Here is a 22,007-nt window from a genome sequence, read left to right on the forward strand (position 1 = left end):
TCCCTCCCAACGGGTTCTGGGAAGTTTGGGCTGGGGTACGTTCAGTACTATAAAGACAAGTCCACAAAGTGTTTCAAACTACATAAGACCACTCAAAAAGAAGTGTTTAAATTACTGGCTAGCATAAGTGCCAATAAAGCTACAGGGTTAGACGACGTTCCTGCGAGGTTTGTTAAGGATGGAGCCACAATTCTTACTCCCCCAATAACCCACATAATAAACTTGTCCATTAGTTCAGGATCTATCCCAAGCGACATGAAAAGGGCTCAGGTAACACCTCTTTATAAGAAAAATGCAAAAACTGAGGCAGGTAACTACAGGCCTGTTTCAATTCTAGGTATTATTTCCAAGGTTTTGGAACGTACCGTATACAATCAGTTAGATACCTACCTCAGGGAACGTAATCTACTATACGGTATGCAATCTGGTTTTAGAACCAATTACTCAACAGACACCAGCTTAATATACCTTTACAATCTGATAAAACAGGAATGCGACAGAGGTAATTACACGGGTTTAGTCTTGTTGGATCTACAAAAGGCATTTGATACAGTGGACCATGATAGGAGTGGCGAATATTGGCTGGTTCAAGTCCTACCTTACAGGTCGCAAACAACTAGTACAGGTAAATGAAGCCTGCTCAGATGACAGAGAGAGAACTTGTGGTGTACCACAAGGTTCAATTCTAGGACCGCTACTGTTCCTGGTCTATATTAACGACATGCCAGGTGCGGTGAACTGTAAGTTACTGCTATTTGCAGACGACTCCGCTCTAATTGTCTCAGGTAGGGACCCAGTTGAAGTAGAGGAGAAACTGAGTGTCGAACTGTCATCGGTCCAGGACTGGCTCATAGAAAATAGGCTGTCTTTACACCTCGGTAAAATGGAAAGTATTGTCTTCGCATCAAAACCCAACCTCAGGAAACACAGCGATGTACAGGTCAGATGTGGGGTTAATGTCTTGGAGTCAAAACAAGAGGTAACCTACCTTGGAATACCCTTAGATCAGTCCCTCTCAGGGAATGCCATAACGAATAAGATTGTTCAACAAAAACCCACTGTGTTGGATAAGAAGAAATGAAATAAAATGAATTCCATATATTTCGATCACGGACTGTGATCCTCTTCAGTGGAATACAGAAAGGTAGAGCAAATGGCATGTCTTATATACAATAAAAATAAGGGACAAGGGTAGGACTCAGGTAGCATCTAGTACTTTGCGGGGCAGGTCACCCGCCTTCACCAACGATGGTAACAATTTGTTGACTGCCCAGGTGGTAATGCAGTCAGGTGACCACTGTCCATATGACATATTAAAATTTGGAAATTTGTTAATCAGGGATGATTCTATTATTTTTCCTTTAAAACTGCATTTTGAATTAAAGATAATCTTTGCCTCATTCCAATCCATATGATGGCCTTCCTTGTCTACATGTTGGAAGACAGCGGAATTATGTTGTGCGTATTTAATTGAATTTTTATGTTCTTTCATCCTAGTATATAAATCTCTACCTGTTTGTCCCCAATATACATTGTTACAATCAGAGCAAGGGAGTTTATACACACCTTGATGTATTTCTTCTCTAGGTCTTTGATGTACATTGACTATTTTCTTAAACAAATTATTGGGATAACTAAAAACAATTTTAATATCTTCCTGTGGAAGAAATTGAGAAATATCATTTAAGGACCTATTATAAGGCAATTTGATACAGTTTTTGTCCCAACTGAAGTTCTTACTGGAATGGGAAGTGGATCCAAAGTAACTAGTTTTGGCTTTACTTAGGGCTCTATTTAGAAACCAATCAGGATACCCTATTCTTTTTAATTGATTCCTGATGGTTGTTATCTCCATTTCCGAATAATGTGGACTACATAATCTAAGTGCCCTCAGGAAAAGACCTGAGGCAACACTATATTTAATTTTATCAGGATGGTGACTGAAAAAGTGCACATAACTCCCCGTATGTGTGGGCTTTCTGTACACTGTGAAGGACAATTGGTCCTGATGCCGTATTAATAGATCAATATTATAAACAGCAGTTCGGATGTTCAATGGGATCTAATCTCTCCCCAGTGTTAGCTAACCTATATATGGAGTATTTCGAGACAGTGCTTTTACAAGACATTAAGCCACAAGGAATGTTTTGGTATAGGTATGTGGACGATATCTTTACGATTTGGGATGACGAATGGGGATCTTTTGATGCTTTCTTTGAACAAATAAACAACTTAGCCACTAATATTAAATTCAAAGTTGAATGATAATAGACTACCATTTTTAGATATCCTATTAATACGGCATCAGGACCAATTGTCCTTCACTGTGTACAGAAAGCCCACACATACGGGGAGTTATGTGCACTTTTTCAGTCACCATCCTGATAAAATTAAATATAGTGTTGCCTCAGGTTTTTTCCTGAGGGCACTTAGATTATGTAGTCCACATTATTTGGAAATGGAGATAACAACCATCAGGAATCAATTAAAAAGAATAGGGTATCCTGATTGGTTTCTAAATAGAGCCCTAAGTAAAGCCAAAACTAGTTACTTTGGATCCACTTCCCATTCCAGTAAGAACTTCAGTTGGGACAAAAACTGTATTAAATTGCCTTATAATAGGTCCTTAAATGACATTTCTCAATTTCTTCCACAGGAAGATATTAAAATTGTTTTTAGTTATCCCAATAATTTGTTTAAGAAAATAGTCAATGTACATCAAAGACCTAGAGAAGAAATACATCAAGGTGTGTATAAACTCCCTTGCTCTGATTGTAACAATGTATATTGGGAACAAACAGGTAGAGATTTATATACTAGGATGAAAGAACATAAAAATTCAATTAAATACGCACAACATAATTCCGCTGTCTTCCAACATGTAGACAAGGAAGGCCATCATATGGATTGGAATGAGGCAAAGATTATCTTTAATTCAAAATGCAGTTTTAAAAGAAAAATAATAGAATCATCCCTGATTAACAAATTTCCAAATTTTAATATGTCATATGGACAGTGGTCACCTGACTGCATTACCACCTGGGCAGTCAACAAATTGTTACCATCGTTGGTGAAGGCGGGTGACCTGCCCCGCAAAGTACTAGATGCTACCTGAGTCCTACCCTTGTCCCTTATTTTTATTGTATATAAGACATGCCATTTGCTCTACCTTTCTGTATTCCACTGAAGAGGATCACAGTCCGTGATCGAAATATATGGAATTCATTTTATTTCATTTCTTCTTATCCAACACAGTGGGTTTTTGTTGAATCTTTACGAATGTGTTACGACATTACTTTATAGTGATATAAGATTGTATCCAAGTGTTCACATAAAGTCAAATTTTTGTACAGAAAAGCCAGAAATTTTGATCTGGAAACAAAGAAGCTTCTGGTCTCAGCCTTGTTACAACATCACTTTGATTATGCTTGTAGCTCTTGGTACAGTAGTCTGAGCAAAAAAAACCAGTCCCGGCTACAGGTTACACAAAATAAGATAATTAGAGTCATACTAAATTTACCTCAATGTAGTCATATTGGTATTGAAGAATTTAGCAAGGTAGGAATGTTATCTGTGAAATATTGTGTCCAGCAGTTGAAACTAAACCAGGTTTACAATGTCGTTCATAATTCTGCTCCCTCATATATGAGCTGTAATTTTACATTATCGGCTGAGAACCGAACCCGAAACAGTCAAGAGTCTCTTATTGTACCTCATGCAGGTCCCTTCACCAAAAAAAATTTTCACATCACAGGTGCTCAACTATGTAACTCACTACCTGTGTCCATTAAGAAGTCAAATAGCAAGGTTACCTTCAAGAAAAAAGTCAAGGGTTACTATATGTCTCAGCTATGGACAGAGAACAGCCTTGATTTTGTGTACTACTAGCTTAGTGAGGGATACCTGATTCCATGAGTAATACCATCCAAATCTATGTTCACTCATAACTGTTCTGACCTCCCCCCCTTTTTTTGTTCTTCAGAAGTTTAGTTTAGTATAACAATGATGTTTACAAATTGGTTTCCACCTTTGTTTTACCAGTCATAATATGGCATATGTCTCAGGTAGGGTCCGAGAACAGTTATGATCTGACCTTTTTCCTCGTTCTCCTTGTTGTTTTACTCATTCGAGTACTGGTCCCCTGTACCCTACCCCTGATGCTTCAGGTTATAATGTACTACTCCCTAATGCTCATACTAATTGCACACTCCGTCCTGAGATTCAGGTTAAATGTTAGATTTAATTAATAAGTGACCCTAGCTGCAGTGTAGCATTCACTATAACTACATGTTGTTACAGATGTAGAATATTGTAGTATATCATTAATGGTACTACTCTGATATAGTACTCATACATGTTGATACAGCTGTAGAATAATGCAATACAGTATATCATTAATGGTACTACTCTGATATAGTACTCACTCATACTGTTTTGTTACAGTTTAATATTATTTTGTTGTTCCTTTGCTTATTGCAATGTTCCTTTTTGTGATGGTGCTCAAATTTTTGGTCTCAATATATCATTAATGGTACTACTCTGATATAGTACTCACTCATACGGTTTTGTTACAGTTTGATATTATTTTGTTGTTCCTTTGCTTATTGCAATGTTCCTTTTTGTGATGGTGCTCAAATTTTTGGTCTCAATATTCCTATGTGTACAAACATTTTAATGATATCAGCTAAACTATAACAATGTTTATGTGTCATATGTGTTCTGACTGGTATTACTCATGATTGTCTCTGGTCCCCTTAACCCCCTACATATGTTGTCAGTGTGACTTAGTGTAGAATAACAATCTGATGAGGACCACAATGGAAATAAGCGTACATGCTTTTTGTGTTATCCTCGGCAATTTGCATTTATTATTCCGAACTATGTGTTCTTGTCATTATTTGCACTTCATGTACATTGATTCATTGCCAAATAAAGTCTATCTATCTATCTATCTATCTAATGTATTTTATTGTTGATTTAACTGACAGGTCAGGTATAGAATGCAGGCTGCTCCATATACCTGGATACCAAAACATTCCAGGCAGTCTTCTTACAAATGGTGACAAACTTCCTGATCAAATATTTGCTCCAGGATTATTTAAAAGTTCTTATGGACTACATGGCATTGAGATAATCATGTTTAAATATGAAAATGAAAAAGAAATCCATGGGATTAAGGCAAGTCATATGATGATTTTGTTTGAGTAGTTGAATTTAAGGATCAAACCAGTCACTTAAATTTGCCACCTCTCTTGTTAATTCTTTTCCATTAGTCTGATTTCTCTAATAATATTTGTGTTTTGAAGGTTACAGGGGATGTTAATGTGTGTGCAAGTCAGATTACAGTTAAAGCTGGCCTCAGACACCCGGTAACCTTGACTGATCAAGAACAGAAATCGCTAACCTTTCTTCGAAAGCTGAAGCCGAAACCCTATAGAAAAGGGGTAACCAGTAACGGAATAATGCCGTTTTTCATGCCAGAAAACTGTGATACCGAAGGTTACCCAGTGCCAGCAAGATGTTCGGCAAGGTAAGGCTTACTGATTACAGTACTACCTCAACGGACTAAAAGGGGGGTAATAGTGTCCATTAATGTGAATAATTCTTTGATTTGGAGTGGTTTTTGGGTGGCATAGTGATTGCACAGCACTAAACTTTGAAACTTGTGAAAAGTCTAGGGTAAACTTACTACGGTAAATATAACAAAAGAAAAAATTAAAAGGTGTATAGATAAACTCAAAGTTAATAAAACACCAGGGCCTGACGATTGGCATCCAAGAATCTTAAAGGAAATGAAAAATGAGATTGTTGTTCCATTAGAAATTATTTTCAAGAAATCCATCATATCCGCAGATGTCCCAAGAGAATGGAAGCTAGCTAACGTTACTCCCATATTCAAAAAAGGTGACAAAAAGAAGCCAAATAACTATAGGCCTATAAGTTTGACTTCAATTGTAGGAAAAATAATGGAAACTATCATCAGAGATGCTATCGAACATCATTTAGAAAGTAACCGTTTGATAAATGACGGAAACATTTTTGCATGACTAACTTACTCGAATTCTACAACACAGTTATCTCGAATTATGACAAAAGAAACAATATAGATTTAATATATCTAGACTTTGCAAAAGCTTTTGATACCGTCCCACACGAAAGACTACTTACTAAATTAGCTTTACACGGAATAAGTGGTAGCCTATTAGGTTGGACTAGTAATTGGTTGAATGGTCGAAAACAGAGTTGTTTTAAATGGAAAAACTTGTAGATGGAAAAATGTTACAAGTGGAGTTCCTCAGGGTTCCATTCTTGGGCCACTTCTATTCATAGTATAGATAAATGATATAGACCATGGACTAAAATCTACTGTTTCCAAATTTGCTGATGATACAAAACTGTGCAGAGTGGCCAATGATCACTCAAACCAATTAGATATTCAAGAAGATTTAGATAAATTACAGCAATGGTCTGAAAAGTGGCTAATGAAATTTAACACAAGTAAATGCAAAGTAATGCACATAGGTAAAAATAACAGTAAGTACGATTACAAGTTATTTGGAAATTCATTAACAAAAGTGGATAGTGAAAAAGATCTCGGCGTAATTATCAGTAACGACCTCAAATCATCTAGGCAGTGTATTTCAGCCTCTGAGAAAGCAAATAAGATTCTAGGACTGATTGCGAGATCTTTTGATTTCAAAAGTCCATCACTCATTAACCAGCTATATAAATCGTTAGTTCGTCCACATTTGGAATATGCTGTTTCCGTATGGTCACCGAATTTCATTAAAGACATTGACAGATTGGAAAAAGTACAACGGCGAGCCACAAAACTGATTCCAAATATCAAAAATAAATCATACGAAAATCGATTAAAACATATGAATCTGTTTTCCCTAAAAAAGTGTAGACTCAGAGGTGACTTGATACAGGTCTTTAAAATTCTAAAGGGAATTAACATCAAAAGTGACCAAATTTTCACATTGAATGAGAATCGGACAAGAAAGTGGTCTCAAACTGTCCGGAAATAGATTCAATTTAGAAGTACGGTATTTTCCGGCTTAAAATGCGCATCGGGTTATACTGCGCACCCTTGCACTTCGTTTTCTCAGTACACAGATAGCACGCACCGACGTATAATGCGCATGCCCGATCGCATTTGTCTATAACGCAGTTTTACATCGGTATTTATATCATGTGAACGAAGTTACATGGAGAAGTATTTTTCATTGGCTAGAGCCACCACTGGGAAATCTGTTAATTTGTCACTAAATTAAGTGTCAGTTTAGACATCAATCAGGACACAACTAAGAAAAAGTCGGAACTACATGTACCGGTATATGACTCATGTTGTGCGTTGGTCCCTTATTACTTTGTAGCTTACATAGTTTGTAGGAAATATGATCTAAAAAAAGTTTATTGAAAGTAAAATATACAGAAAAATTTCGGGATTTTTACAGAAAAGTGTTCATTTTATATCTTGAGGAAATAATTCGTCTTTTACCATTTTTTATTTAATACTGAAACAAACTACAGACTGTTTCATTTTAGCTTTGAACCTGCAATGACAGTGGTGAAATAGGACAGTCTCTCATCGAGGTGATGTTTAGTTAATATAACTCCTGAAAGAGGGTGTTGTAGTCAGGTGTTTGACACGAGTTTATGAACGGCCGCAACGGAATTTGTACCATACCTAAAGTGAAGCAACAAAGCCAACATAAAAATTCAAACTAGGATGCTGTGAACATGGGCAAATATCATGAATATTGATCATGTTTCATGGTGTTTAGGCCTATTTAAACATGAAAAATAAGATTCAATAGATACCTACCTATACCAAATATTTATATACGGTAGCCCATGCTGGCGTATTCTTTCATGTCACCATGGCTGTTCTTCTTGTCCTCACGGACCGTCACAGAGAAGTGTGCCTCCCGACTTTGTGACGGCCAACATCGTCACGTTGTTGTGAAAAAAAGTTACACACACAGCCGCAGAATTTTTATCGTAGGCCGTAGATAATGCGCACCACCAGATAACGCGCACCCCCCATTTTTAGGCCCTTCCAACGGAAGAAAGTCGCGCACTATACGCCGGAATATACGGGTAGAAACAACTTTGCCAACCGTGTAGTTAATGAATGGAATAAACTTCCTGCACAGGTAGTGGAATGTAGTTCAGTTCGAAGCTTTAAGAATCATTTAGATAAACACCTAAGCAAGATGCTGTAATGATTATAATTTATTTTATATTATTTGTTTTTGTTTTATTATCATTTGTCTGTCTGATTTTCATTTATTATTAGTTATATGTTAATTTATTATTATTTACTATTTACCCGTTTGTTTATTATTTAACTATACCTATGCATTTATTTATGTATTTTATTTGTTATTTACATTATTATAGTTTTTATTTATTATTTTATTATTTTTTTTTTTTCGCATCCGACCTAGATATGGACCAAAAGGTCTCCTGTCGGCATGCTCCACCTTTGTAATTATTTGTAAACAACAGCACCAAAAACACCGAAAACACAGCGAAAACACCGTAAATACAGCTAATTAACGTCCATTAATGAGAGGTAGTACTGTAAGTGAAACTATTCCTCTTTGTAAAGGAGATGGCTAAATCATAGTAAAACTCATACTTAGATACTAAGTCAACCAGTCTTATTTCAGCACCTTGGAGATAAAGGGTCATCCTGCACACCACCATAGTGCAGTGAAGAGGCCAGTGAAATAAAATGCAAATAAGAATGTGTATACATTGTGATGAATGTGGATAGGAGGTAAAGGGAACACGGGCTGAGGGAAATACTGTTATTCCTGACTAGTTTTGCCTGAGTGGCTTCTTCAGAGGAATATAGTTTGAAGTCAAATTGGTCAATATATATGTCATAAAAAGGAACGTGGCAAAGTGACCAACCTGACACTTTGCCACGTTCCTTTTTATGCCATATATATTGACCAACTTGACTTCAAACTATATTCGTCTGAAGAAGCCACTCAGGCAAAACTACTCAGGAATAAAAGTATTTCCCTCAGCCCGTGTTCCCTTTACCTCCTATCCACAAATAAGAATGATAAAAAATTGTCATGTGGATTAATCTTCAGTTCTACTTACCTGTTTTTAAACAAGTATTTTCTTTTTCTTAAGCCTTTCAATGTTCCCCGTCTTTGAAAGGAGAATTAAAAAGGAATTAAGCAGATAACTTGGTACAGATGCTCCTCTACTTATGTTCATTCGTTTTACGTTTTTTCGATTTTACGTTTGAACTGACTGTAAAAAAAAATATTTTTGAGTGAATTTTTTAGTTTAGCGCGCTTTCCGTAGTTCAAACGATACTTACACATGACGCTGCGTCCATTGTTTACATTGCACAAATGACAGACTGAAAGTGCCTTGCCTCCTCTTCCTCCTCCTCCTCCTCCCCTCCTCCTCCACCATCTCAATTTATGCTGCTTGAATTTAATTTATTTGAAATTAATGTTATTATTTTACAATGTTATGTGTATAATTAATGATTTAGGGGTGTTTTGTAAGATACAGTAATAGAATTTACGGATGTATAGTACAGTAACAACTTACGTTCATTTTCAACTTACGTTCGGCCGTTCGGAACGTAACTAAAACGTAAGTTGAGGAGCGTCTGTACTTGGTTCAGTAACCGTAATACTATTTTATCATTGATTAAATGTAGTAAGTAAATGTTGCAATTGATCATACTTTAGTGGAACAGATTTCTAAAGATGGGTAAGTTAGTTGATTTGCTTTATAGTAATGGGAAAGTGAATAGGTTCTTTGTATAATTTCAGTATATTTTAGCAATACCAGTGACATTACTGCACTTGAGATTATATGAAGAAAAATAGAGAACATGCTTAATATGTTGGCGTCATATAATGGTGGGTAAATAAAGACTAATACGTTCTCGCTGAAGTTATATTATCACAAAAAACACTGCACAAAGTAGAGCGAACATGTGTTCATCCCAATGGTTATTGGGATACTGGATGCTGCGTAGTGTCAGAGGTGCTCCCATTTGCACGGGAATACAATCCATTGACGGGAATCCATAACATGGTTCTTACACAATCACACATTTATATACAACATTATGATATAATACAATATAATTTACCACCATTACATTAGAAAGTTATGTTTTTTCTCCATTCAATTGTAGAGATAGACATAAAACAATGAAAGAATGTGAATGACATTGAAAAATAACTTTAGACAAGTCTCTTCTTTAGCTTTGTGGTACTGTTGGAAACATTAACCCCTTCCATATGGGGCCGCACACGTAGGCGTCATGGGGGAGCGAGTGTATTCGCGAGGCTGCCATATCGGCGTCTTGATTATATTTATTGTAGTCGCCCCTCCATAATGACATTCTTTCTAATTCTTTTGTAATCGCATTTTCTATGGTTATCAAAATTCACGGGTGAAGAGAGAACGATCGATATAAGCGGTGACTATATTTTATGATGAGAGTATTATTACGACACGTCGTACGGCTGGCATTGGCTGCTGCCACCGAGATCTAAGTCCATGACGCCTACGTGTGCGGCACCGTATGGAAGGGGTTAATTGTAAAAGTACTGATCAAACTTCTTTACATAATGGCCCAAAATAACCAATCAATCTGTTGCCCCAATTCTCTCTTGCAGGAGCCCCATAGCTCCTTGGCAGGTAGTAACAGTCATTGGATGGGTCTGTAAGTTATTAAAGGATGAAATATTGTTTTCATGTCTAGGTATGGCTTGGGTAGAGCATTATATAATGAGGTCTTTGGTGTCTTCTGTGTGATTCACCATGGCCTTGGATTACATGTTGAACTTCTGATCAACAGCTTTTACCCTCCCAGATGAGAGCTCATAGCTCATACATGGCCTAATATATAGGTATAGCTGTGACCTTACACACCCAACTCTTGCCCACTAGAGTTGGAGTACCAGCTTGCAGTGCAGCGATTAGTGAAGTTTTTACAGCTATGTGTGGTGGTTACATTTGGGGCATTTCTTCTTTTTCTATGGCAAGGCCTATTAAGTGGTGTTGTTTTAGTGCTGGATGGTAACCTGGACATAGTTATGCTAGTGTGGCTATTGTTTTTTTTTGGAATTTTATTTTTCTTCAAGTTCTATTGTTTAGAGGGTTTGGAAGAGTAGGTGGTTTGTTTGTCAGTTTAGAAGTGCTTGTTTTGTGATATGAGTGAATGTTTTGTGTGGTGCAGATGGGAGGTTGTTGTTGTTCTCATTCCCTAGATTGTCTAGCCAAACAGTCCCATCTTCCTTAGGAATGCCATGGCTGGAACAGGGTTTTTCCACAAATCCCTCAAAGAGAGTATATTGTTGGCTTGCATGATTATGTACAATGGAGTCTTCCATAATGTGTTGTGTAGTATGGAGTGAAGTATTTACCTAGTTGTATTATACGGGAAGGGAGAGCTATGCTTGTTGTGACCCGTCTTTGTATTTTTCAACATCTAGTTTGTTCTTAAATTCTTGTATAGTTTTTGCACACACTATTGTTTTGTCCAATTTGTCACAGACATCCACCACTCTGGATTTTTTTGTTTTTTTTTCTTAATCTCTTCTATAACTATCCTTTTTGAGTTTCTTTTCATGTCCTTTTGATTTTCTTGTATCCCACATTAATAAGTTTTCTCTGTCAAGGACTTCCATGCCTTTCATGTTTCTGTAAATGGCCAATAGATCTCCTCTTTCTCTTCTTTGTTCCAGGGTTGGTAATTCTAGTTTAGCCAATCTTTGTATGTCAATTTTGAAAGGGTTGGGGCCATCTATGTTGTTGCTCTTTGGATTCTTTCTAATTTCTTTATATTCTTTTTTGTGCTGGGTGTCCATAGTGTTGCAGCTTACTCCAATCTTGGTCTTATCAGTGTGACTAATATTTTTTTTACCAGTACTTCATCCAAGTAATTAAAAGCCACCTTTATTGATCTTAGTAAATTGTAGGCTTCTCCGAATGTTTTGTTTATAAACTTGCCTGTAGGAAGTGAGAAAATAGTAGAGTGAGTTGCTGGGTCCAAGCCAGTTACCTTTGGGTTGCACCTGCTTGTGGAATTGGTTTATGAGAAAGTGACACTTTATGAGTAAAAGCAGCAACGACTGCAACAGCACTGTAAGAAAGAGGCCAAACGCAGAGTATGGGATCCAATATATTTGATGTTTCGCCCAGCAGGGCTTCTTCAGAAAAACAAGCTCGGGCTATATAAGGAGTAAAATGTCTCTCAACTGTGTTATTTCTGAAGAAGCCCTGCTGGGCAAAACGTCAAATATATTGGATCCCATACTCTGCATTTGGCCTCTTTCCTAAAGTGACACTTTGTGGCTGGGAGGTGTCTGGGTCTTCCTTGGGGTATAGATTCCTCCTTTGGTTATCTGTCCTCCCCTAGTTGGCCATTCTACCACTTTTATGTACATTGCAACAACATCAAGGCAAAAAAAAAAAAAAAAAAAAAAAAAAAGTGGTTTGTACAGATTCAGTTTTATATTAACTGCCTATTTTTGGTGTCTAAAAATGCAAGTCTAAATGACACATAATCCAGTATATCATAAGATGTTTATTAATTTTATACAACATAATATTGTAGTTATGAAAGTATCACATTGTGTGGTTGACTTGATCTTGAATTGTTGAACAGTTTGTTATTTGATCACAAAAGAAAGTTTGCTATGTTGACTTGATTTTTTCTTTCCAGGTACTTTGGATGTGGCCAGATTGCAGAAATAGGTTTTAGAAATCCAAATTTCACTCCAGTGCATCTCATAATATTTAGTAATGACTTAATAGGAGTTTTATGGTTAAAGTATAATGACATAAATATGTATGAAAGAATTGACAGAGTTTTGACTGAAAGTAAATTAAAAAGTTGTAAAAGTGCACTCTAAAATGAATTACACAAAAGAGATGATGCACACTCTTAAGAACACCAATGTACATGCCCTTCACACACACACACACACTTATTAAAGTGGGTTAGAAAAAAACAAGGGGACGTGAAAAGAAACTCAAAAGGATAGTTATAGAAGAGATCTGAAAAAAAAACAGTTCTCCACACAGAGTAGTGGATGTCTGGAAGAAATTGGATGAAACAATATTGTGTGCAAACACCATACAAGAATTCAGGAACAAGCTAGATTTTGTGAGATACAAAGATGGGTCACCATGATAGCTCCCCTTCCTGTATAATACAACTAGGTAAATACACACACACACTGGATGAAACAGTAGTGTGTGCAAAAACCATTCACAAATTTAAGAGCAAACTAGACACTGCGAGATACAAAGGCGGGACACCACAAGCATAGCTCCCCTTCCTGTAAAACACAACTAGGTAAATACACACACACACATTCGTCAGATGGACGGCGAAGATTGGAGTTCCAAAGAAAAAGTGAAATTTTCGTGGATCTCAACATCAAGGAAGTACCTTATTGTATTTACAGGGAAGGGGAAAGCTCATGGTGTAGTGGGAAGGTGAGGAAAAAGGAGAAGGGGAGGGATTACTGAGGGAAATGGAAGGAAATGAGGAAGGGGAGGACTTGGTCCAGGAGGCCAGGCGTCTTGTAAACAAGCAAAGGACCGATGATTTTGGAGAAGGGATTAACAAAAATGTAAAGATTAGAAATATAGATAAGAGCAGCACAATGGAAGGTGAGGATAATAATTTCCAGGGATTTAATGAGGGGGGGGATACCAATCTCCCCCGATTACCAAGACTAGAGGAAAAACTTGAGAAAATGACCAAACATTGGGAGAGTAGGTTCGGTAAAATGGCAGAGATTGTGCAGATAGCTGTAAAATTGGAAGAATTAGAGAAGGTGAACAAAAACCTAACTAAAGAAGTAGAAGAATTAAAAATACAGTTAAAAGAAGTAAAAGATGAGAATGAGGAATTAAAGAAGAACAAAGAGAATAAAGAGTCCATAGCAAAAGAAGCACAGGGTTGGAAAAAAATCCAAGAGAACAGTAAAGTTGCATTTACTGACATAATAAAACAGCAAATGAAAGAACAAACTGAAGACGCAGTTATTAAAGTGATGAGACAGAAGGAGAATGTAGTAAGAGACTTAGCAGATAAAAAGAAATGTATAATTATATTAGGAATGGAAGAGAAGTATAATCTTAATAGAACCACAAGAATCAAAGAGGAAAAAGAAAAAGTAAGCAGTTTACTAGAATTAGTTCAGGAAGATGAACCTGAAATCATGAAACAAATTGAAGAGATGTATAGACTCGGAAAATATAGTACAGATAAGACCAGACCAATTAAGATTAAATTCAGGTCACAAACGACAGCAGAGAATATCGTAGCAAAAACAGGGAAACTAGCAAACAGTGAACAATATAGAAAGGTATGGATGAAAAGAGAAATTAATAGAGAGGAAAGAGAGGAGGAAAAAATGAAAAGACAAGAAGCTAAGGAAAAAAACGAAAACAGGACAGAGACAAAAAAAGAGAAATTCTATTGGAGAGTAGTGAATATGAAAGTGAGGAGATGGGCCATACCAGAGAAAAAGAAAAGGGAAACAGAAAATACAATGGAAGTAGCAGAAAATTAAGAGTGTCTTACAGAAATATAGATGGATTAATAACAGGATTGAATGAACTGAATGATTATCTGAAGGAAAAAGAACCGGACATAATGGGAATTGTAGAGACAAAATTAGAATGTCCACTTCCACCCAACAGTGTAGGACATGATGCATATAATTATTGGATTAGAAACAGAGACAAAACAAGGGGGTGGAATTATGTTCCTAAGAAAGATATAAATGTGAGGAGTGTCACATATGGAAAGAATACAGTAGAGATGATTATGATAGAAGTGGAAGACAGAGATAAGAAGAGCAGAAAGTTTGTGAAAAATTATGTGCCTCCTAAAACAGCCTCGTGGGAAGAGAGTGAACATAAAAGTATGTTAGAAGACACAAGGATAACATTAAATAAGATAATGGAAGATGGAGGAAGAATAGTTATGATGGGCGACTTTAATTGCAAAGAAGTCTGCTGGGAAGAGATGACAGTAAAGGGTGGAGACGGCTCATGGGGAAATGTTCTACTCGAGATGATTATTGACCATACAATGACACAATGGATACAAGAGAACACTAGGTATAGAAATGAAGAAGAACCATCGAGACTAGACCTAATAATCACATCTGAACCTAAAATAGTGGAAAAGATTGAATATAAAACACCAATAAGTAAAAGTGACCACATATTGATTGAACTGGAACTAAACGAGGAAAAATGCATGAAAAGAAATGAACAATATAGAAAAGGAAGAATGATGTATGAAAAAACAAATTTTTATAAAATAAGAATATTCTCTCAAAAAGAAAACTGTGTAAGAATATACAAAGAAGAAACAACAGTGGAAGAGAAATGGAATATTTTGACAAAAATTGATAAAAAAGGAGTGGAAATTAAATCCCAAGACAAAAACAAGAAAAAGAATAGGTAAGGTGCTGGTACAACAAAAGTTGTAGGGAGTTAAAAGACAAAAGAGATAAAGCCTGGACGAAATGGAAGAAAGACAAAAGTCTTGAAAAATGGAAAATATATACTTGTTATAGAAATGAATATGTACAAGTGTGCAGAGAGAAAAAGAGAAAATATGAAAAAGATGTCATTGAAAAATGTAAAGGTCAACCAAAACTATTTTACAGATTTGTAAACAACAAACTGAAAAACAAACAAAATTTAGAGAAATTAAGACAAGGAGGAGTTGATACACAGAGGAAATAGAAATGGCAGAAATTATGAACAAGCATTTTAAATCAGTGTTTACAAGGGAGAACATACCTGGAGAGATTGAATGGGAAGAGAAAGTCCCCCCTATGAAAGAAATAGAAGTAACAAAGAATGAAATAATAAAACACTTGAGAAATCTTGATGTCAGAAAATTGCATGAACCAGATGAAATAGTGAACTGGATTTTGAAAGAATGCAGGAATGAACTGGCAGACAAAATACATAGCATAATAAACAGTTCATTGAAAGAAGGAAAAGTTCCAGAAGATTGGAAAAACAAAACAAATATAGTACCTATATATAAAAGGGGAAATAAAGAAGACCCTACCAACTATAGACCAGTCTCTCTAACAAGTACAATAGCAAATATTTGTGAAAGAATTGTCAAAAATAGATGGGTAATGTATTTGGAAAAAACAACATGCTAAATCCAAGACAATTTGGATTCAGACAAGGACGATCATGCATCACCAATTTAATATGTTTCTATTCAAGGCTAATAGATATAATACAAGAAAGAGATGGATGGGCTGATTGTGCATTTCTAGACCTAAAAAAAGCTTTTGACAAAGTACCACATAAGAAGTTACTTAAGAAATTAGAAACTGAAGGAGGAATACAGGGCAAACTGCTTAAATGGATGGAAGACTTTTTGCAAGAAAGAAAAATGAGAGTAGTGATAAGAGACAAACACTCAAAATGGGATGAAGTAATAAGTGGTGTTCCAAAAGGAACAGTTGTGGCCCCAGTAATGTTTGCTATATATACTAATGATATAGATGAAGAAATTGAAAGTTATATGACCTTTGCAGATGATGCAAAACTATTAAAAAAAGTAAGCACGGAAGAAGATTGTGAGTCACTACAGAGTGATCTCAATAAAGTATGGGAATGGAGTAGGAAGTGGGAGATGGAGTTCAATACTAAAAAGTGTAGTATCATGAAATTTGGAAAAAGAAAGAAAAAAAAAATAGTAATATAAATTGGGAGAAGAAGGAATAAAAAAAAGTAGAAAATGAGAAGGACCTGGGAGTCATTATTATGAATAATATGTCTCCTGAGAAACATATAAATAAGATTTTTGGAGAAACTTATAATTTAATAAGAACAATCAAAGTGGCATTTACATACCTAGATGAAGAAATGGTGAAGAAAATACTAATCACTTTGATAAGACCAAGATAATATGCAGCAACGATGTGGTCACCAAGTACCAAAAAATGTATAACAAAACTTGAAAGAATACAAAGAGCAATTACAAAATTGGCACCAACACTCTCAAAACTATCATATGAAGAGAGACTAGCAAAACTTGAGCTACAGACACTAGAGCAAAGAAGAGAGAGAGGAGATTTGATAACTATTTACAGAATCATGAAAGGCATAGAAATTATTGATAGAGAGGATCTAATAAAATGTGATGATAGAAATACATGAGGACACGGAAAGAAAATCAAGAAAGACAGAAGAGATATGAAAAAGAACAGCTTTCTTCACAGAGTAATAGACATTTGGAACAAGTTAGATGAGAAAGTGGTGTGTGGAGAAACAATACATGAATTTAAAAATAGTTTAGATAAAATGAGATATGAAGATGGGAAACCACGATCATAGCTCCCCTTCCCATAAAATACAACTAGGTAAATACAATCGTCGGATTGACGGCGAAGATTGGAACTCTGAAAAAAAACACGCAATTTTCGTGGATTTCAACTACGAGGAAGTACCTTTTTGTATTAGGGAAGGGGAAAGCTCGTGGTGTAGTAGAAAGGTAATGAAAGGGGAGAAGGGGAGGGATTACTGAGGGAAATGGAAGGAAATGAGGAGGGAGATGAATGGGCTCCCCCTTACAGCAGAAAAAATGTAAACAAGAGGTCTGCTGATGACACATGGGAAATCGAAAATATCAGTAAAAGCATTAATGCTAGAAATATAGATAAGAACAACACAATGGAAAATGAAAATAATAATTTCCATGGATTTAATGAGGGGGGGGGATGCCAGCCTCCCCTGATTAGCAAGTCTAGAAGAAAAACTAGAGAAAATGACTGAACATTGGGAGAGTAGGTTCGGTCAGCTTACAAGGATAGCACAGAGAGTTGATAAATTGGAAGAGTTAAAGAAGGAGAACCAAACCCTAAGGCAATAGAAGAATTAAAAAGACAGTTAAAAGAAGTAAAAGATGAGAATGAAGAATTAAAGAGGAATAATAAAGAGAATAAAGAATCCATAGCAAAAGAAGTACAGGGTTGGAAAAAAAGTCCAAGAGAATAACAAAATTGTATTTAAGGATATAGTAGCACAACAGATGAAAGATCAAACTAAAGACACAATTATTAAAGTGATGAGGGAGGAAGAGAATATAGTGAGAGACTTAGCGGATAAAAAGAAATGTATAATTATATTGGGAATGGAAGAGAAATATAATACAAATTGGACTACAAGAATAAAGGAGGAGAAGGAGAAAGTAAATAAGATATTGGAAGTAGTTCAAGAAGATGGAGCAGAAACAGGGAAAGAAATAGAAGAAATATATAGACTAGGGAAATACAATACAGATAAGACCAGACCAATTAAGATCAAATTCAGGTCACAAACAACAGCAGAGAATATTTTAGCAAAAACAGGGAAACTAGCAAACAGCGAGCAATTTAAACAGATATGGATAAAAAGAGAAATGAACAAAGAGGAAAGAGAGGATGAGAAAGCAAAAAGACAAGAAGCTAAGGAAAAAAACGAGAGAAGAACAGAGACAGAAAAAGAGAAATTCTATTGGAAAGTAGTGAATATGAAAGTGAGAAAATGGTACATAACAGAGAAAAATGGAAGGGGAACAGAAAACACGATGGAAGTAGCAGAAAATTGAAAATGTCTTACACAAATATAGATGGCTTAATAACAGGCTTGAACGAACTGAATGATTACCTGAAAGAAAAAGAACCGGACATAATGGGAATTGTAGAGACAAAATTGAAAGGTCCACTACCACCCAACAGTGTAGGACATGGTGCATATAATTGTTGGATTAGAAACAGAGAGGTAAAACAAGGGGGTGGAGTTATGTTCCTGACTAAGAAGGATATAAATGTGAAGAATGTCACATATGGAAATGATAGAGTAGAGATGATTATGGTGGAAGTGGAAGACAAAGATAAGAAGAGCAGAAAGTTTGTAATAAATTATGTGCCTCCTAAAACAGCCTCGTGGGATGATAGAGAACATAAAAGTATGTTAGAAGACACAAGGATAACATTAAATAAGATAATGGAAGATGGAGGAATAATAGTTATAATGGGTTACTTTAATTGTAAAGAAGTCTGCTGGGAAGAGATGACAGTAAAGAGCGGAGAAGACTCATGGGGAAATGTACTATTTGATATGATTATTGACCACACAATGACGCAATGGATTCAAGAGAACACTAGGTATAGAAATGAAGAACCATCAAGACTGGACCTAATAATCACATCAGAACCTGAAATAGTGGAAAAGATTGAATATAAGACACCAATAAGTAAAAGTGACCACATATTGGTTGAAATGGAACTAAATGAGGAAAAATACATAAAAAGAAATGAACAATATAGAAAAGGAAAATTGATGTATGATTTTTTATTTATTTTTTTTATTTATTATTATTATTTTTTTTTTTAGAAAATAAGAGAATTTGTTCAAAAAGAAGATTGGGAAAGAATATACAAAGAGGAAACAACAGTGGAAGAGAAATGGAATATTTTGACAATAATTTAAAAAGGAGTGGAAAAGTATGTCCCAAGACAAAAGCAAGAAAAAGAATATGTAAAGTGCTGGTACAACAAAAGTTGTAGGGAGTTAAAAGACAAAAGAGACAAAGCTTGGACAAAATGGAAAAATACAAAAGACCTGAAAAATGGAAAATATATACTAGTTATAGAAATGAATATGTACAAGTGTGCAGAGAAGAAAAAAGAAAATACGAAAAAGATGTCAGAAAAATGTAAAGACCAAAACTAGTTTACAGATTTGTAAATAACAAAGTGAAAAACAAACAAGATTTGGAGAAACTACGACAAGGAGGAGTTGAATACACAGAGGAAATAGAAATAGCAGAAATTATGAACATTTTAAATCAGTGTTTACAAAGGAGAACATACAACCTAGTGATATTGAATGGGAGGAGAAAGTCCCTCCTATGAAAGAAATAGAAGTAACAAGGAATGAAATAATGAAACACTTGATGTCAGAAAATTGCATGGACCAGATGAAATAGCAAACTGGATTTTGAGAGAATGCAGAAATGAACTGGCAGACAAAATACATAGCATAATAAACAGTTCATTGAAAGAAGGAAAAGTTCCAAAAGATTGGAGAAGAGCAAATATAGTACATATGTATAAAGGGGGAAACAAAAAGACCCTATAAACTATAGACCAGTCTCTCTAACAAGCACGATAGCAAAAATTTGTGAAAGAATTATCAGAAGTAGATGAGTAAGGCATTTAGAAAAAACAATGCACTAAACCCAAAACAATTTGGATTCAGACAAGGACGATCATGCATCACAAACTTAATATGTTTCTATTCAAGGCTAATAGATATAATACAAGAAAGAAATGGATGGGCTGATTGTGCATTTCTAGACCTAAAAAATGCTTTTGACAAGGTGCCACATAAGAAGTTGCTTAAGAAATTAGAAACTGAAGGAGGAATACAGGGCAAACTGCTTAAATGGATGGAAGACTTTTTGCAAGAAAGAAAAATGAGAGTGGTGATAAGAGATATTGTAATTGGGATGAAGTGATAAGTGGTGTTCCACAAGGAACAGTTGTGGCCCCAATAATGTTTGCTATATATATTAATGATATGGATGAAGAAATTGAAAGTTATATGAGCTTCTTTGCGGATGATGCAAAACTGTTGAAAAAAGTGAACACGGAAGAAGATTGTGAGTCACTACAGAGTGATCTCAATAAAGTATGGGAATGGAGTAGGAAGTGGGAGATGGAGTTCAATACTAAGAAGTGTAGTATAATGGAATTTGGAAGAAGCAAAAAAAGAATAGCAGGATCATATAAATTGGGAGAAGAAGGAATAAAAAAGTAGAAAATGAGAAGGACCTGGGAGTCATTATTATGAATAATATGTCACCTGAGAAACATATAAACAAGATTTTTGGAGAAACTTATAATGTAATAAGAACAATCAAAGTGGCATTTACATACCTGGATGAAGAAATGGTGAAGAAAATACTAATCACTTTGATAAGACCAAGATTGGAATATGCAGCAATGATGTGGTCACCAAGTACCAAAAAATGTATAACAAAACTTGAAAGAATACAAAGAGCAATTACAAAATTGGCACCAACACTCTCAAAACTATCATATGAAGAGAGACTAGCAAAACTTGAGCTACAGACACTAGAGCAAAGAAGAGAGAGAGGAGATTTGATAACTACTTATAGAATCATGAAAGGCATAGAAACTATTGATAGAGAGGATCTAATAAAATGGGATGATAGAAATAAAAGAGGACACGGAAAGAAAATCAAGACAGTTATAGAAGAGATCTGAAAAAAGAACAGCTTTCCTCACAGAGTAATAGACATTTGGAACAAGTTAGATGAGAAAGTGGTGTGTGGAAAAACAATACATGAATTTAAAAACAGTTTAGATAAAATGAGATATGAAGATGGGACACCACGATCATAGCTCCCCTTCCCATAAAATACAACTAGGTAAATACACACACGCTATTGTAAAAAAGTGATTAAGAACAGATGGATAAAACATCCGGAAGAAAACAATATACTAAACCCAAGACAGTATGGATTTAGATAGGGAAGATCATATGTTACAAATTTGATTTGTTTCTACCCAAGGTTAGTAGATATAATATAAGAAAGGGACAGATGGACTGATTGTGCTTTCCTAGACTTACTTTGACAAAGTACCACATAAAATATTATTAAGAAAACTGGAAACCCTAGGAGGGATACAATGTGAATTACTGAACTAGATGGAGGATTTCTTGTATGGAAGGAAAATGAGGACTTTGGAACAAAGAGAAAGAGGTGACCTACTGACTTCAGAATCACGAAGGGCATGGAAGTCCTTGATAGAGAGGACTTTCTAAATTGGGACAAGAGAAACACAAGAGGACATAAAAAAAAAAAAAAAAAATTGAAAAGGATAGTTATAGAAAAGACCTGAAAAAAAAGTTTTCCACACATAGTAGACATC

The 22,007-nt window shown here is 35.5% G+C and overlaps 1 protein-coding gene across 1 annotated transcript in view; it reads left to right on the forward strand.

Annotated features, from left to right (window-relative positions):
• Positions 1-12,921, forward strand: part of LOC143038123 (F-box only protein 31-like) — a 94,468-nt gene extending 81,547 nt beyond the window's left edge. The window contains exons 6-8 of the mRNA XM_076207121.1: positions 4,989-5,178; positions 5,307-5,530; positions 12,728-12,921. Coding sequence (XP_076063236.1) covers positions 4,989-5,178; positions 5,307-5,530; positions 12,728-12,917 — 604 coding nt within the window. The 3' untranslated portion in view covers positions 12,918-12,921. The remainder of the gene's footprint in view (positions 1-4,988; positions 5,179-5,306; positions 5,531-12,727) is intronic.
• Positions 12,922-22,007: the final 9,086 nt, after the last annotated feature.

Source organism: Oratosquilla oratoria, chromosome 23 (genome assembly GCF_046742065.1).
Source record: "Oratosquilla oratoria isolate Oo_2021 chromosome 23, ASM4674206v1, whole genome shotgun sequence".
Classification (NCBI taxonomy): Eukaryota; Metazoa; Arthropoda; class Malacostraca; order Stomatopoda; family Squillidae; genus Oratosquilla; species Oratosquilla oratoria.